We start from the raw sequence: 16,461 nt of genomic DNA, 5'->3' as shown, positions 1-16,461 counted from the left end.
TGGCCTTCTTGGCCACACTGCTGGCTCATCTTCAGCTGACTGTTGACCAACACCCCCAGGTCCTTTTCCATGGGGCAGCTACAGCCACTCTTCCCCCAGCCTGGAGCATCCATGGGGTTGGTGTGACTCAAGTGCAGGACCCAGCACTTGGCCTTGATGATGGCCCAGAGAGATGATGGCAGCAGGGATGTCCTGCTGCTGGGGATAAACGCTGTACACACACAGAATCCTCAAGCACGGAGAGCACGATGCCAGGGAAACACTCCGTGGCTCCCAGCTTGCCTGGTCCCCTGAAACTTTACAAGGAGTTTGCCCATCCCTGCACTTCCCCCATGTCTCCTTTTTGGAGCCAAGATGTGCGCAGGTCTCTCTGCTGGGTGGTCACAGCTTCAGGACAGCTTGGAGAACACGGGAGCTGCATGTCCCACATGTCCCACCCCTTGCCTTGTCCCCCTCTAGTGTCCCATCATTATGTTAATCACTGGGATGGGCTGAAGCAGCCTCCCAGCCCTTACCCATAGCGGTGCCGGCTCACGTCTCGGATGAGCCGCTCGGAGAGGTAGGCTCCGATGCGATCCAGCTTCTCCGGGGCAGACAGGGCGTAAAATGTCAGCTTCTCCATGTTGGTCTTCACCAGCCCATCCTGAAAGAGAGCAGTGGCAGGGTGTCATGGCCTCGCACCCAGACCCAACACACCAGACTTGGGCTGGAGCCCTTCTGCTTGTCCAACCCTTCCCCCTCCTCCTAGGGCTCCCCTCCCTCATCCAGAGTCCCTCCCCAGCTTTCCTGGAGCCCCTTGAGGGACTCCAAGAGCAAGCAGGTTTCTCTGCAAGAAGCAGCAAGACCGATTCCTTCTCCTGAGGCCTCAGAGCTGCTGAAATCTGGCTTCAGTCTTGAGGAGATTCGCTGGTGTCTTGTAGCGTGGTTGAGCTCTGACCGCAGCCTGTCCGTCAGGCACCATTGCAGTTCTTCTAGACACTATGAAAACAAGCCACCAGCTATTCCTGGATCTGGGAGGCACCTACCCATCTGTCAAACTGGGTTAAAACTGGTCCAGAGGGGAAAAAAAAAGGTACAAAGCAGCGACTGACGACCAGCACAAAGCATCATGCTTTTTTCTCACAGGAAATAAGGCTGAAAACAACATTCTATGCCCCATATTTTTGCAACAGCACAGCTTCTCTTTGGGGGACAACCATACACAGGCCACCAAGAGGGAGAAGGGACACTTGTGGAGTTGTCACCTCTGAGCTACATCCTCGTACAGATGGTGGGCTGCTGCGAACTCAAACAAGAACACTTTCTCCTTTTAGAAATAAAGGTAAGAAAAAAAAAGATGACACCCCATGGGCCTGACATCAAGGCTCCCTTCATCCCCCACGCAGGAGAGGTCTCCACGTGCTCAGCTTTGGTGCCTACTGCGGGGCAAGCCCTTCTGCTCCAGCCACCACCGGACCTACACAGGGAAGGTTGATCCAAAACCTCTTTTCAGGCACTTCAAAGTCAAACTTTGAGAATTAGCCGGTGCTCCAACCCAATTACGTGCCTCTATGCACAGGCGGGGGAGGGAGGAACATATTCCCCCCACCACCACCGCCGCCACCTCCCTCCACCCGCCGAGGCTTGTCATCAGATGTCAGAAAAAATAATCTTTTGAAAGCCTTTTTTCTTTTCCCAACAGTAGCACGCAGAGGCTGGCAACAGCCGCTTCCACCGCCGAATGGCAGGCAGAAGCTTTGAATGTCCTGTCACTCCCGATGACGGGTGACGCCGGTGAGGCTTTGAAGGTTGGGTTTTTTTTCCCAACTTTAACACTTCTGCTGGCTTCTCTTCCCCCGGGATGAAAGGCAGGCTGTGAGTCCCCACCGCGGAGCTGAGCCGTGTTTGTCTGCGGCGGCTTTTGTTCGGGAGACAAGAAGAATCAATCCAGGAGTTCCTTCAAAGGGAAGGAGCCCTCCCCTGCCCCCCTGGCGTTTCTAATCAGGGCAGTCAGGTCCTTCCAGGGGATGGGTGCTCTCCTCGCAGAAGACACAGCAAAGCCCACAGCACAGCCTTGCTGGAAGGGATGTGGGGAGGGAAGATGAAGGGACAGGGCCCAGCCAGGACCACACAGGATCATGGAAATGTCCAGGTTGGAAGGGACCTCTCAGATCATCAAGCCCGACCATCAACCCAACACTGACAAACCCACCACTGACCCATGTCCCTCAGCACCACGTCTGCCCGGCTTTGAAATCCCTCCAGGGATGGGGACTCCACCACTGCCCTGGGCAGCCTCTGCCAAGGCTTCACAACCCTTTCCAGGAAGAAATTTTCTCCCAATCTCCATCCTAAACCTCCCCTGAGACAACTTGAGCTACCCCCTCCTTTCAGGGAGTTGGAGAGAGTGAGGAGGTCTCCCCTCAGCCTCCTTTTCTCCAGGCTGAACACCCCCAGCTCCTCTAAAGTTCTCCAGACCCTTCTCCTTGGTCTCCAGACCCCTCACCAGCTCCGTTGCCCTTCTCTGGACATGCTCCAGCACCTTTCTTGTTGTGAGGGGCCCAAAACTGGACATAGCCCTTAAGGTGGGGCCTCACCATTGCCCAAGCACTGCCCCACTCCTGTTGGCCACACTATTCTGATACAGGCCGGGATGCTGGTGGCCTTCTTGGCCACACTGCTGGCTCATCTTCAGCTGACTGTTGACCAACACCCCCAGGTCCTTTTCCATGGGGCAGCTACAGCCACTCTTCCCCCAGCCTGGAGCATCCATGGGGTTGGTGTGACTCAAGTGCAGGACCCAGCACTTGGCCTTGATGATGGCCCAGAGAGATGATGGCAGCAGGGATGTCCTGCTGCTGGGGATAAACGCTGTACACACACAGAATCCTCAAGCACGGAGAGCACGATGCCAGGGAAACAGTGCAGGACCCAGCACTTGGCCTTGATGATGGCCCAGAGGGATGATGGCAGTCCTGCTGCTGGGGACAAACGCTGCACACAAGCAGACTCCTCAAGCACAGAGAACATGATGTCAGGGAAATTCTCCGTGGCTCCCAGCTTGCCTGGTCCCCTGAAACTTTACAAGGAGTTTGCCCATCCCTGCACTTCCCCCATGTCTCCTTTTTGGAGCCAAGATGTGCGCAGGTCTCTCTGCTCACTCCGTGGCTCCCAGCTTGCCTGGTCCCCTGAAACTTTACAAGGAGTTTGCCCATCCCTGCACTTCCCCCATGTCTCCTTTTTGGAGCCAAGATGTGCGCAGGTCTCTCTGCTGGGTGGTCACAGCTTCAGGACAGCTTGGAGAACACAGGAGCTGCGTGGCCCATATGTCCCACCCCTTGCTTGGTCCCCCTCTAGTGTCCCATCATTATGTTAATCACTGGGATGGGCTGAAGCAGCCTCCCAGCCCTTACCCATAGCGGTGCCGGCTCACGTCTCGGATGAGCCGCTCGGAGAGGTAGGCTCCGATGCGATCCAGCTTCTCTGGGGCAGACAGGGCGTAAAATGTCAGCTTCTCCATGTTGGTCTTCACCAGCCCATCCTGAAAGAGAGCAGTGGCAGGGTGTCATGGCCTCGCACCCAGACCCAACACACCAGACTTGGGCTGGAGCCCTTCTGCTGTGAGGGATGTACGTCATCAGGTCCATTCCCTCATCCTCCCATCCATCCATCCATCCATCCATCCATCCATCCATCCTCCCATCCATCCTCCCATCCATCCTCCCTATGTACGTCATCAGGTCCATTCCCTCATCCTCCCTCCCATCCATCCATCCATCCATCCATCCTCCCTCCTATCCATCCATCCATCCTCCACATCTGCCTGGCACCTTTGGGAGAAGAAGCCTGTCCCTCCAGGCCGATGTGGCTGAAGGAGCTCCTTCTGTATTCTCCGCTCACAAACAGGCTTTAAAGGACAAGCCAACCCTCCAGGCACAGTTTTATGGAGTCAAAGCGTCACCCGCCTCCCAGGAGCTATTTCTGGGCAGGTCACAGCATGTCCCTGCCACCCGAGCACTGGAGCTTTGGTGTGTGAAGCGCCAGAGCTCCAGGGCATTGAAGCATCTCCTCATTTACCTCTGGGTCCTCGGGGAAGATGTTGTCGACAAGTCTTTTGTAGCGAGGACGCAGGGCGCCGCAGCAGCCACACACACCTGGGGGAGAGAGGAGATGGTCAACGGGGACAATATCCTCAGCTCCTGGGCAAAACCCTGCCTGGAGCTGCCTTTGGTGGAAAACGTATCCTTGGATTCAATAGGGAAGCCCAGGAAGGGGGCAGGGCACCAAGCTGATGACATCCTAGAGTTTTGCAGCCAAAAAAAAAATATCAAGGGAAGAAAACCGTAGCCAAGAGGCAGGAAACTGGCTGGAGACCAGCATCGTTTGACGTAGGACTGCAGGGTTATCTGCTTTTCTCACCCAAGAAAGCAGCCCCCAGAGACCAAGATGTCCAAAGATTCCCTATATTTCTGCCTCTCTATCTGGTAAGATCCTCTTTCGCAGGTCCTCAGACCAAGAGCTCTTTCCTCCAGCCACTCACCCAAGGACACTTTCTTCTTAGGAATAAGTTCTTTGGTGGGAGGATGGTGAGAGCCTGGCCCAGGTTGCCCCGAGAAGCTGTGGCTGCCCCAACCCTGGAGGGGTTCAAGGGCAGGTTGGAGGGGGCTTGGAGCAACCTGGTGTGGTGGGAAGTGTCCCTGCCCAGGGCAGGGGGTGGCACTGGGTGGTCTTGAAGGTCCCTTCCCACCTAAACCATTCTGTGATTCTATGACACACTGCTCCCCCCCTGCCCCATGGTCCCCACGGAGCCAGCACAGACTGATGGAGACAGTGAGACAGAAAAATAAGAGAATATCTTATGAAGGATATGAAAGAAAAACACATTTTCCTGTTTGCAGCTCCAAAGCTGAGCTGTTGAGAAACACCAAACACCTTCCATTGCTCCCCTACCTTCGGGCTGATGGTCCGCCATCCCTCTGCCCCGAGGGGGCCACCGGGTGACCTGTGTCTTGCTTGTCCCTGATGCACAAGCCATGCCTTCCTCTGGAGGCAAACCCCTCGCAGTGGCAAGTTCTCAGGACACCCACACAAACACAGCCAGCCCCTCTTTTTGAGGGGTCTCAGACGCATCAGCAGCTTGTCCCTGATGCACAAGCCATGCCTTCCTCTGGAGGCAAACCCCTCGCAGTGGCAAGTCCACAGCAAACGGTGGCTACCAGCCTCATCCCACCTCAGAGCCAAGCCATCAGCCCCACATCCCAACCCCCTGCTCTGCTTTTGGGGAGCTGTCAGCAGCCCCTCTTTTTGAGGGGTCTCAGACGCATCAGCAGCTTGTCCCTGATGCACAAGCCATGCCTTCCTCTGGAGGCAAACCCCTCGCAGTGGCAAGTCCACAGCAAACGGTGGCTACCAGCCTCATCCCACCTCAGAGCCAAGCAATCAGCCCCACATCCCAACCCCCTACTCTGCTTTTTGGGAGCTGCCAAGGGAAGAAGGCACCATGTGTGACCTGGATATTTCTCCCTGCACCACGTCCTCTCTCTCAGGGCCACAGCAAACCCCCCGCAGCACTCAGGGATCCCCCCCATCTTGGGCTCAGGGACAGCCAGTGGTCCAGGCGGGCTCTGGAGCATCCTTGGTGCTCCCACACGAGATGCAGCACCAGAGAACTCAGCATCCGTGGGCACCTCCACCCCCTACATCCTCCCCCTGCAAAGCCATACCCTGCCTCTGAGATGCTGATAAATATTAGAAAAAGCAGGGGAAAAAAAACAAGGAAAAAGAGATTTTTGGATACACTGCTCTCCCCGGCATCACTCCAAGGGCTTTGCACGCCAGGACCCCCCCACCCCTGCTCCAGCAAAATGCATTTTTTCCCCTGAGCCCGGCGTTACTGGGACGCTGCACCCCATGGAGCAGGCCGGGGTCGGCCACCCCAAAGCACCAAAAGCTTTTGGGAGCCCGGGGAAGCGTGAGTAATTCGGGGCTGCTTTTTGGCAACCGCTCCAGGAAAGCTGGGGGGAGGATGGGGGGGGGACACCACACACACATACACACACACACACAAAGGCTGGGCTGATGGGAGCTGGAGACCTCTCCTGCTGGAACGCATGAGCTCAGGCCTGCCCGGCGCTGGCACCGCTCGCTTCCCACCACGTTCTCCCCCCCTTCCCGAGTGTGTCACCTCCGACGGAGGGTGCCCGTAGGGGGGAGGCATCCTGCACCCCCCCCGAAACCATCACGTGCTTTGGAGTCCCTTTTGGGGTCCCCTTTGGGGTCCCCAAAGCCCAGGACACCTTATTGCGGTGGCAAAGAGCTCCTGACACTTCTCTCTGCAAACACCTTCCCACTATCCAGTATTTTATTCCTATCTAATATTTTACTTGTATCCAATATTTTATTCCTATTCAATATTTTACTTCTATCCAATATTTTACTTCTATCCAATATTTTATTCCTATTCAATATTTTATTCCTATTCAATATTTTACTTGTTTCCAATATTTTACTTGTATTCAGTATTTTATTCCTATCCAATGTTTTATTCCTATTCAATGTTTTATTCCTATTCAATATTTTACTTCTATCCAATATTTTATTCCTATTCAATATTTTACTTGTATCCAATATTTTACTTGTATCCAATATTTTACTTGTATCCAATATTTTACTTCTATCCAATATTTTATTCCTATTCAATATTTTACTTGTACCCAATATTTTACTTGTATCCAATATTTTATTCCTATTCAATATTTTACTTGTATCCAATATTTTACTTCTATCCAATATTTTATTCCTATCCAATATTTTACTTCCGTTCAATATCTTATTCCTATCCAATATCTTATTCCCATCCAATATTTTACTTCTGTCCAATATTTTACTTCTGTCCAATATTTTATTCCTGTCCAATATTTTACTTCTGTTCAGTATCTTATTCCTATCCAATATTTTATTCCCATCCAATATTTTACTTCTGTCCAGTATTTTATTCCTATCCAATATTTTACTTCTATCCAATATTTTACTTCTGTTCAGTATCTTACTCCTAAGTCTCGTCTCTCCCTCCTCACCCGCCGCCGATCAATTCTGCTCTTTTTCCAAAGTGCCTTTAATCTGGCCCCTTAATAAATTCCCGTTTGCCGCTCACACAAACGAGCATCTGATGAGCTGCTGGATCCTCTTTCCTAAATTCCCCTCGCCCGGGACGGCCGGGGCAGAGTGACTTCTTCTCCCCCCTCGTCGGGCCACACGTCCCCCACCAGCTTCTCCCCACGGGCCACCAGCTCTCCCTGCAAAATAGCCAGAGAGCTTCCCCCACCAGCTGAGGATCCAGGTGCCCCTCCACAATCATCTCCCCTCCAAGAAAGGTGACTTTAGAGTGTTTCTCAGGATTAATTGCACATTCCCAGCCCCGGGAAGAGGAGCAAAGAGCCCGGCGGTGCTCCCGGTCTCCCATCCCTCATCCTGATGAATGAAGCTGAAGAGCAGACGCAGCACGGATCCTATCAATAATAATTGCATAATTAAATCTAAAAGCCTTCCCCGCTCACCTAACACGACCTCCGCTTCCAGAAGGAGGAAGAATTTTAAGGTCTCACCTAAAGAAAGCAGCAGAAGGAGAGAAATGAAGACCCAAAGAGCCTGCTGGGAGAGGGGACCCGGGTGACCCCTCGGTCCCACAGTTTGGGGGGACAAACATGGTCCGGGCAGGAATGTTGCTCAACCCAAAGCCACCTCAGGGCAGGATCCCACCATGGCCCAGCAGAAGGACAGGGCTTCCTACAGAGCAGTGCCTCCAGATGAGACTCTCTGATGTCTCGTAAGAGGGTTGAGCTCCCCGAAGCAGGGCACCAAAAGGGTTCCTCTCTTACTCCGCTCGCATGAAACGGAGAGAAACTTTCCTTTCCCCAAACCCCTGCCTTCTCTCAGTTTTTGCTCAACCTGGACACGCACAGGCACCGACAGGGAGAGCACAAACCCTTCAAAAAGCAGAGTGAAAATGGCACGGACCTTGAGGAAAGAGGAAGATCCCCCCCTTGTTTTTATTTGCCCCCCACCTCCAGCAAGCAACAAACCCAGGCTGTTCCTGACGCCGGGGGTGACACCAGCTCAGTGCCTGGTCCATCTGCGACCCCCCCGGACCCTCAGAGCCCCAAACCCTAACACTGGGGCAACAACCCCCCCTCTCCTCCCCCCAAGCCAGGCTCTCAGACAGACATTCCTTCTTCCAGGCACCGTTTTCCTTTAACACCCACCACACTCACACATGCACCCCTTGTGCCCTTTAGAGGGGAGGGGCATAAAAGAAGAAACAGCAGAAAACAGCCACATATATTTTTTATATAACATAAAGTAAAATATCGAGTTCCTCTCCCTGTAAATTAAAAAAAATTTTAAAAATTAAAAAAAAAATTTAAAATGGCCCTGAAGGTCACCGTTTTCCCCCCCTCCCAGGAGATCCAACCCAGCACCCTGGGGGGACAAGGTACCTGCTCCGGCCACGTGCAGCATCTCCCAGGAGCAGGCAGGGCCGGCGTCCCAGAGCCGCAGCCCCGAGCCCAGAGCCCAGGTAGTCAAAGCCATGGCCTGGGGAGCCCAGTTGGGGCCGGGGGGTGGCGGGTACCGCTCTCCTCCTCCCTGCCCAGCGGCAGCATGGCTGCGGGAGATGCTCAGCCGAGCGGCGAGCGGGCGTTTGGATAAATAAGGGATGCTTTTCAGCACGGCTGCTGCTGCTGCTGAGTCACCCGGGCGGCTCCGATGGCAGCTGGGAACGGCGCTGGATTTGCTCCTCCGCCGGCGGCGGCCGCACCGGGACGCGGGGGTGGCCGGGGAGATGGGCATTTTGGGGAAGGAGGGGAGACACACACACACACAGGTGACAGGGATGGGTTTTTTCCAGGTGTCTTAAACCCAAAGCGCTCCCACTCGGTCCACCCAGTGATGACAAGGATGGAGGGGTGGGGGGGGAGGCTCAGCAGAGCCCGAAAGAGCATCCAGGGATGCGAGGGACCCGCATCGGCGTGTCACGCTCTCCTCCTGCTGGCAGCCCGCTCTGGGATCCGTGGTGGGAGGTGGGCATGGATTTTCTTAAAGATCAGGTAAATCGAGGCACAGAGAAACAGGACTCAACCCTCTCCCCGTGAAGAAACAGGACTCATCCCTCTCACCCACCCACGGCCCACGTGTCACCTCCTGGTGCCATTCATGGGGCTTTTCACTCCTCAGCAGGTCACATCCGCGCCCCTGCCGGGGGCAAAGCGAGCCAAAAGGGCCTTTTGCTTTGATAGCTCTGAGCAAGTCGATCTAATTGGGGATAATTAGAGTCTTTCAGCCCCAGTGACTCCAGCTTGCTAGCATAACCCCCCCACTTCGCCGCCCCGACGCCTGCATGAGCCCCGAGGCTCTTGGATAAACTCATTACATGTGTGTCCATGATGGGGGGTGTGTTCACGGGTACCAGCTGTAACTGAAGGTTTTGGGGTGGAATATGGGGAGCTGAGAAGGGGACACAGGTCCAGCTCTGGGGACCTGTCCCCCAGAAAGGGACACATGGTCCTCTCAAAAGGACCATGCGCTCCCAACCAGCGCTCCGACCATCAGCCTTTCCCCATTAATCCCTCTCCCCATTTTAACAGCATCCCGGCAATAAGCATGGCTTGGAAAAACCTTATGGCCACATCATTCCAGTCCTGGAATTTACTTAATAAGGGCGCTCCAGCTGATTGCAAATAAATCTTAATTAAATCACGCAAAAAACCCCTTCATTAAACCTAATGTCCCATGAAGGTCGCTCTCTTAACCCCGAGCGGCCCGAAGGTAGGGGAGGTACCACCAGCCCAGCATCATCTTCCCTCCAGCCCCACACCGAGCCAGACACCTCTCCCTAATCTCCTTAACCAAATCTCATTTACGCAGCCCGTAAATTCTCCATTCCCGTTCCCCGATTCCCTTCCTTCAGCACCTGGGGGGGCAAGCCTGGGGAAAAGGACAAAATCTCCCCGTTCCACGCTGGAAATGTCACTGAGCAATACCCACGTTGACTTCTCGTCCCGTTTTCCATCCACCCCAGGGAGGGCAGGGGTGGGGGGGATGAAGGAGATGTCAAGGCACCGCTTGCACATCCCATCCTCCCCAAAAACCATTCCCAGGGGAAAGCCCGGAGCAGAGCTGGGACCTCCCCCAGGAAAAAGGCTCGCTCGGGTGCTCCTCCACCCATTTAAAAGGTAGGCCCGGAGCAGAGCTGGGAGCTCCCCCAGGAAAAAGGCTCACTTGGGTGCTCCTCCACCCATTTCAAAGGTGGGAAAACCTGCATTAGAAATCCAGCTTCTGCATCACCCCGTCTTCATTTCCCCCCCCAGTGCCAGGGCAGATCCCGATGTAACTCAGAGCTGTAAAGCAAGCCAGCAAATCTCTCTTTAATCGTGTTTAAGAGAGACAAACACACCGGGCACTGATTAAAACGGTGGCCCCATGTCCTCCTCACAGCACACCGTGGGGCGAGGACAGCACGGGGGGGACAGTGGCAGCCCCCCCAAGCTGGGAGGGGGGACAGATGGAGCAGTTTCCATCATCCCGGTGCAAAGAAGAGCCATCGGAAAAGAGCAGCCACAAAAAGATGGGGGGGACACAAGTGGGGCTGCATTAAACCTCCACCACCTTTAAAGGGGGGGGGGAGGCAGAGGTGGGGAAAGGGCTGAATCCAAATTCGGAGCAATGTCCTGATGTTAATTAATAATTCCTGTTAATTAAGAATAATAATAAATTAATAATAAGATGATGAGGGGCCTGGAGCATCTCCCTTATGAGGAGAGGCTGAGGGACTTGGGGCTTTTTAGTCTGGAGAAGAGAAGACTGAGGGGGGATCTGATCAACACCTATAAATACCTCAAGGGTGGGTGTCAGGAGGATGGGGCCAGGCTTTTTTCAGTGGTGCCCAGGGACAGGACAAGAGGGAACGGGCACAAACTGGAACATAAGAAGTTCCATCTCAACATGAGGAGGAACTTCTTGACTTTGAAGGTGGCAGAGCCCTGGCAGAGGCTGCCCAGAGAGGTGGTGGAGTCTCCTTCTCTGGAGACATTCAAACCCCACCTGGACACGTTCCTGTGGGACCTGCTCTGGGTGGGACCTGCTCTGGCAGGGGGGTGGAGGAGATGATCTCCAGAGGTCCCTTCCAACCCCATGTGATTCTGTGATTCCTGACCTTCCTGAAGGGTTTGGGCTGCGTGGCTGCAGCTCGTTGCCTTCCCTGCTCATTAATCGCCGCTCCCCCAAGTCCCCTCCGGTTCCAAGCCCACAATCTGCAAAGTGGGGGGTTGTTATAAAAAGTGACAAATCATCAGCGAGGGGAGATGCTTTTGGGGGAGATGACAGAAGACCCAGACCTCGGAGGGCAGCACAAGCCAGCCCCAAGGATGGGGAGACGCATCTCTCGATGCCGGCACGAAAGGATGGAGAAAAGTTTCGAGGCAGGGAAGGAAGAGCGGGGACGCCAGGGACTGGGAAGAAGGGGGGGCAAGGCTGGCGCTGCCAGGACGTGTGTCTCATGAGGCTGAGCAGGACAGACAGGAGGATGCCGGAGAGGGAATCGCTCTCCCAGACGTCGCCCGGAGCCCTCGGAGCAGAGCCTTTTAGCTCAGCAATTAAACTCACAGCTTCCCGCTGGCACGGCTCCACACTCGCGCCTCGATGCTGCCGGGGCAGACACCGCAACTCGGGGCAGGGGGGGGGAACAAAACATGCTGGGGTTCCCCCCCAGCACATCCAGAGACCTCCCCCAAAATGTAAACGGCTCCAGAAATGTGCTGCCCCCAAAATGTGATCTGCTCCTCTCCTATGAGGACAGGCTGAGAGAGTTGGGGGGGTTCAACCTGGAGAAGAGAAGGCTCTGGAGAGACCTTGGAGCCCCTCAAGAAGGGGGGCTCCAGGAAAGCTGGGGAGGGACTCTGGCTGAGGGAGGGGAGCCCTAGGAGGAGGGGGAAGGGTTTGACCCTGCAAGAGGGGAGATGGAGCTGAGCTGTGGGGAAGAACTTGTTTGGTGTGAGGGTGGTGAGAGCCTGGCCCAGGTTGGCCCGAGAAGCTGTGGCTGCCCCATCCCTGGAGGGGTTGAAGGGCAGGTTGGAGGGGGCTTGGAGCAACCTGGTGTGGTGGGAGGTGTCCCTGCCCAGGGCAGGGGGTGGCACTGGGTGGTCTTGAAGGTCCCTTCCCACCCAAACCAGTCTATGGTTCTACAAAACCAAACCCACGCAGGTGCCAGCATGTCTCAATCCCACCCGGATTTTCCCAAACCCGTTCCCCCCGCCAACCTTCCCAAATGCCAGGAGGCATCAAACCCAGCTTTAACACCTCCTCGCTGAGCGGTGGGACACAAACCAGCCCCCCTGCCAGCTCAGACCATTCTCCCCTCCCTCATTCCCACTGCCCAGCCAAGCTGGCCGCTCCGACACCGCACCGCTTCGATAGCGCCCAGATTAATTAATATCTCACAGCACTGATTAGGCTCGGGCATTAAGACCACACCATGCCGGGGTTGGAGGGGGGGAAACCACCCATGGAGGGCAGAGCGTTACGTACCTGGTGGCGCCGATTGCAGGGGGGGAGAAGGGGAGTTAAGCGCATTAATGAGTGCCCTGGGTTCATTAATACGACACACGGCAGAGGGAAAGCTGGGGGGTTGGGGGGGGGAAGAGCTTAAATAGAAGGAAATTCGCTTAAACTCATCGTGGCTCCTCGATGTGAAGATGCTCACGGACGTGGTGCATCTGGTGTGGACCACGTCAGTGGGGAAGCCACGATGGAGGCTGAACATCCAGCCAGCATCAGGGCTGGCCTCTGAAAACAAGCTTAATTAAGAGCCAGGTTCATTTTGTGGGGCGTTTGAAAGGTTTTTCCAGAAAAAAAAGCCAAGCCAAACAACCAAAACCCAACAAATATGCAAACCCCCAGCCCTATTTTTGTTGAACGTGCGAAAAAAAACCACCAGCAGCACAAGAAGGACCTTGGGGAGATGCTGACCACACGCCTTTCTGCGGGTTCCCATTTCCTCCCGATACACCACCTCGGAGCCCACAGCCAGCTTCAGCTTTTGGGCTGAAAAATCTCATTTATGGAGAGAGGGGAAAAGTGACGGGACCAGCCCAGGCTTCCCCTCCAGCCTCTCGGGGGTGTGGGCAGCCCCCACGGAGGGGAAACAACCCCAATTCCCCCAGCAGAGCCACCCGCGACGGAGCCGGGAGCGGAGCATCCCTGGAAGGGCATCTTCTCCTGCAATTAGCGACGGCACAAGCAATTAGCAGAGCCCTTAAAGCCGTGGGGCTTGATGAGGTTGGAGGCGAGCGATGCCAGCTCCTGCCCTGGCACAATCCCCTCCAGCCTTTGCTCCAGGCGGAGGAGTCCCCACCGTCACTGCAGGGGTCAAAATCCTGCCGGGATCTGGCATTTCCACCTGGAAAAGCACTGGGAAAGAAGCCCTGGATTTGGCCACAGCCCTCGAGGTTTAACACAAACCCACAGCGAAGCCACAGCTGGGCAGCTCGGGGAAGCCCCCAGTGCCACCAACACCACCAACAGCCCCTTCTCCTCCGAGGGCACTGAATTAATTGGGTTAAAAAGCAGAAAAGGGAAGGTGTGGGGGGGGAAATATAAAAAACCAGAGCCAAAGACCCCAAAAAAAGCTTAATTGCATTTCACATCCCCCTGCCGAGCCATCCAGTCCCACCCAGAGCTATTTATTCAGCACAGAAGCCCGTGGGCTCGTGACTCAGTGGCAGCCCCAGTCGGCTGGCGGGGACCTCGCTGGCACCCACCACCCCCCCAAAATAAAAAAAAAACAAACCCAGCCCAGGGGGGGAGAAGGGGAGTTAAGCGCATTAATGAGTGCCCTGGGTTCATTAATACGACACACGGCAGAGGGAAAGCTGGGGGGTTGGGGGGGGGAAGAGCTTAAATAGAAGGAAATTCGCTTAAACTCATCGTGGCTCCTCGATGTGAAGATGCTCACGGACGTGGTGCATCTGGTGTGGACCACGTCAGTGGGGAAGCCACGATGGAGGCTGAACATTCCTCCAGCATCAGGGCTGGCCTCTGAAAACAAGCTTAATTAAGAGCCAGGTTCATTTTGTGGGGCGTTTGAAAGGTTTTTCCAGAAAAAAAAGCCAAGCCAAACAACCAAAACCCAACAAATATGCAAACCCCCAGCCCTATTTTTGTTGAACGTGCGAAAAAAAACCACCAGCAGCACAAGAAGGACCTTGGGGAGATGCTGACCACACGCCTTTCTGCGGGTTTCCATTTCCTCCCGATACACCACCTCGGAGCCCACAGCCAGCTTCAGCTTTTGGGCTGAAAAATCTCATTTATGGAGAGAGGGGAAAAGTGACGGGACCAGCCCAGGCTTCCCCTCCAGCCTCTCGGGGGTGTGGGCAGCCCCCACGGAGGGGAAACAACCCCAATTCCCCCAGCAGAGCCACCCGCGACGGAGCCGGGAGCGGAGCATCCCTGGAAGGGCATCTTCTCCTGCAATTAGCGACGGCACAAGCAATTAGCAGAGCCCTTAAAGCCGTGGGGCTTGATGAGGTTGGAGGCGAGCGATGCCAGCTCCTGCCCTGGCACAATCCCCTCCAGCCTTTGCTCCAGGCGGAGGAGTCCCCACCGTCACTGCAGGGGTCAAAATCCTGCCGGGATCTGGCATTTCCACCTGGAAAAGCACTGGGAAAGAAGCCCTGGATTTGGCCACAGCCCTCGAGGTTTAACACAAACCCACAGCGAAGCCACAGCTGGGCAGCTCGGGGAAGCCCCCAGTGCCACCAACACCACCAACAGCCCCTTCTCCTCCGAGGGCACTGAATTAATTGGGTTAAAAAGCAGAAAAGGGAAGGTGTGGGGGGGGAAATATAAAAAACCAGAGCCAAAGACCCCAAAAAAAGCTTAATTGCATTTCACATCCCCCTGCCGAGCCATCCAGTCCCACCCAGAGCTATTTATTCAGCACAGAAGCCCGTGGGCTCGTGACTCAGTGGCAGCCCCAGTCGGCTGGCGGGGACCTCGCTGGCACCCACCACCCCCCCAAAATAAAAAAAAAACAAACCCAGCCACCTCATTTCCCCCTGACCCAGCTGCTGCTGGGAGGGGAAAAAAATAATAATAATTAAAAAAAAAGGGAACCTTCTCTATTTCTGGTGTGGGAGGAGACAGCTCGTGCGGGTGATGGGAAGGCAACGGGAAGGAGAGCGGAGGAAACAAACTGGGATGAGCCCCAGGGCTGGGATATGGCTTCCAAAAGTCCTTGCTGCCAAAATTTGGGGTGGGGGGGACACAAAACACACAGCCCCCCCGCCATGGTGATGTTAACCCCAGCCCCGCTCTGCTCTCCCCACAGCCGTGCTCTCTCTGGTGTGGGCACATATTTCTGGGTTAAAGCCGTGTCCCCCCGGAGATGGTGGTGGAGCAGGACAAAGCATTGGGTTTTCTCCTGCCACCGGGGCCACCTCAAAGCCCCTGAGAGCTGGGCAACCCCACCGAAGGCTGGCAGCAGCACCCCAGCTCCTGGCGGGGGGGTAAAATCCATCCCAGACCAGTTAATCCCCAAACCTAGCTCAGGACGGTCGGACTCAATGATCCCAAGGGTCTTTTCCAACCTAAATGGTTCTAGGACAGCCAGGTCCCACCCAGATGGGGACACCAGCCATCCCTCTGTCCTGTCCATGGACAAAAAAACCCCACCCCCCCCCATTTAATCCGTCCCCCCAGGCCAAGAGACAGTTAAAAGAGAGATTAAAAAGACACCACTGATAATCCCGTGCATCCCTAATGCACCTTTCATCCCAAGGATCCCACAGAGCTTTCCCAGCTCCTGGATGCTCTCCAGGACCACGAGACACCGCAGTGCTCACCCCCCCCAGCACCATCACGGGGAAGGGACCAGCCTGGCTTTTGTCCTCAAAGTCACATTCAGGTCCCCGGGGGGGGGACACGCTCTGCCCTTCCCCACCTGGTGGAAAAAGTGAGGATTTGGGAAATGGGGGCTGCCCTGAGACTTAGCAAAGGTGTTAAACTTGGGGGGGACACAACACAGGAGCTGTGGCCCCACGTGGCGTGTCTGTTGTGGGGCAGGACAGGCTGGCCACTGAGTCAGCATCCCAGGGGACAACCAGAGCACGTCACAGCCCTCCGGGCCACCTCATTAAAGTGACACCAGGAGGGAGCTGGAGGGGGGGTCTGCTCTCCCCCAGGTTTGTAGAGGGGCTGGGGTCCCCCTTCCAGGATGCTCCAGGCTGTCCCAAACCCCTCGGGTGATGACAACAGCCCCCTCCTTCCCTTCCATCCCAAAATTCCCGCTGCCCGGAGGAGTTTTCCTCCCCCAAAAACCAGCCCAAGCCCCAAGGTGGAGGTAAAAACCCTGAGTGAGGTTGAAAGGGGGGGGGATCTCAGATGGAAAGGGCACGGGGACCATGGGGGAGCATCGCTGACACCCACCCG

The 16,461-nt window shown here is 55.3% G+C and overlaps 1 protein-coding gene across 1 annotated transcript in view; it reads right to left on the bottom strand.

The window, feature by feature from the left end:
• EFR3B (EFR3 homolog B) overlaps nucleotides 1-8,767 on the bottom strand; it is a 34,583-nt gene extending 25,816 nt beyond the window's left edge. The window contains exons 1-3 of the mRNA XM_014937961.1: nucleotides 8,475-8,767; nucleotides 4,057-4,133; nucleotides 3,393-3,520 (exon numbers count right to left, since the gene is read on the bottom strand). Of these exons, the coding sequence (XP_014793447.1) occupies nucleotides 3,393-3,520; nucleotides 4,057-4,133; nucleotides 8,475-8,568 (299 nt within the window). The 5' untranslated portion in view covers nucleotides 8,569-8,767. The remainder of the gene's footprint in view (nucleotides 1-3,392; nucleotides 3,521-4,056; nucleotides 4,134-8,474) is intronic.
• Nucleotides 8,768-16,461: the final 7,694 nt, after the last annotated feature.

The sequence above is a fragment of the Calidris pugnax genome, unplaced genomic scaffold (genome assembly GCF_001431845.1).
Source record: "Calidris pugnax isolate Ruff unplaced genomic scaffold, ASM143184v1 scaffold84, whole genome shotgun sequence".
Taxonomy (NCBI): Eukaryota; Metazoa; Chordata; class Aves; order Charadriiformes; family Scolopacidae; genus Calidris; species Calidris pugnax.
The sequence above is the reverse complement of the archived record's forward strand: the minus strand, read 5'-3'. Positions and strand labels throughout refer to the sequence as shown.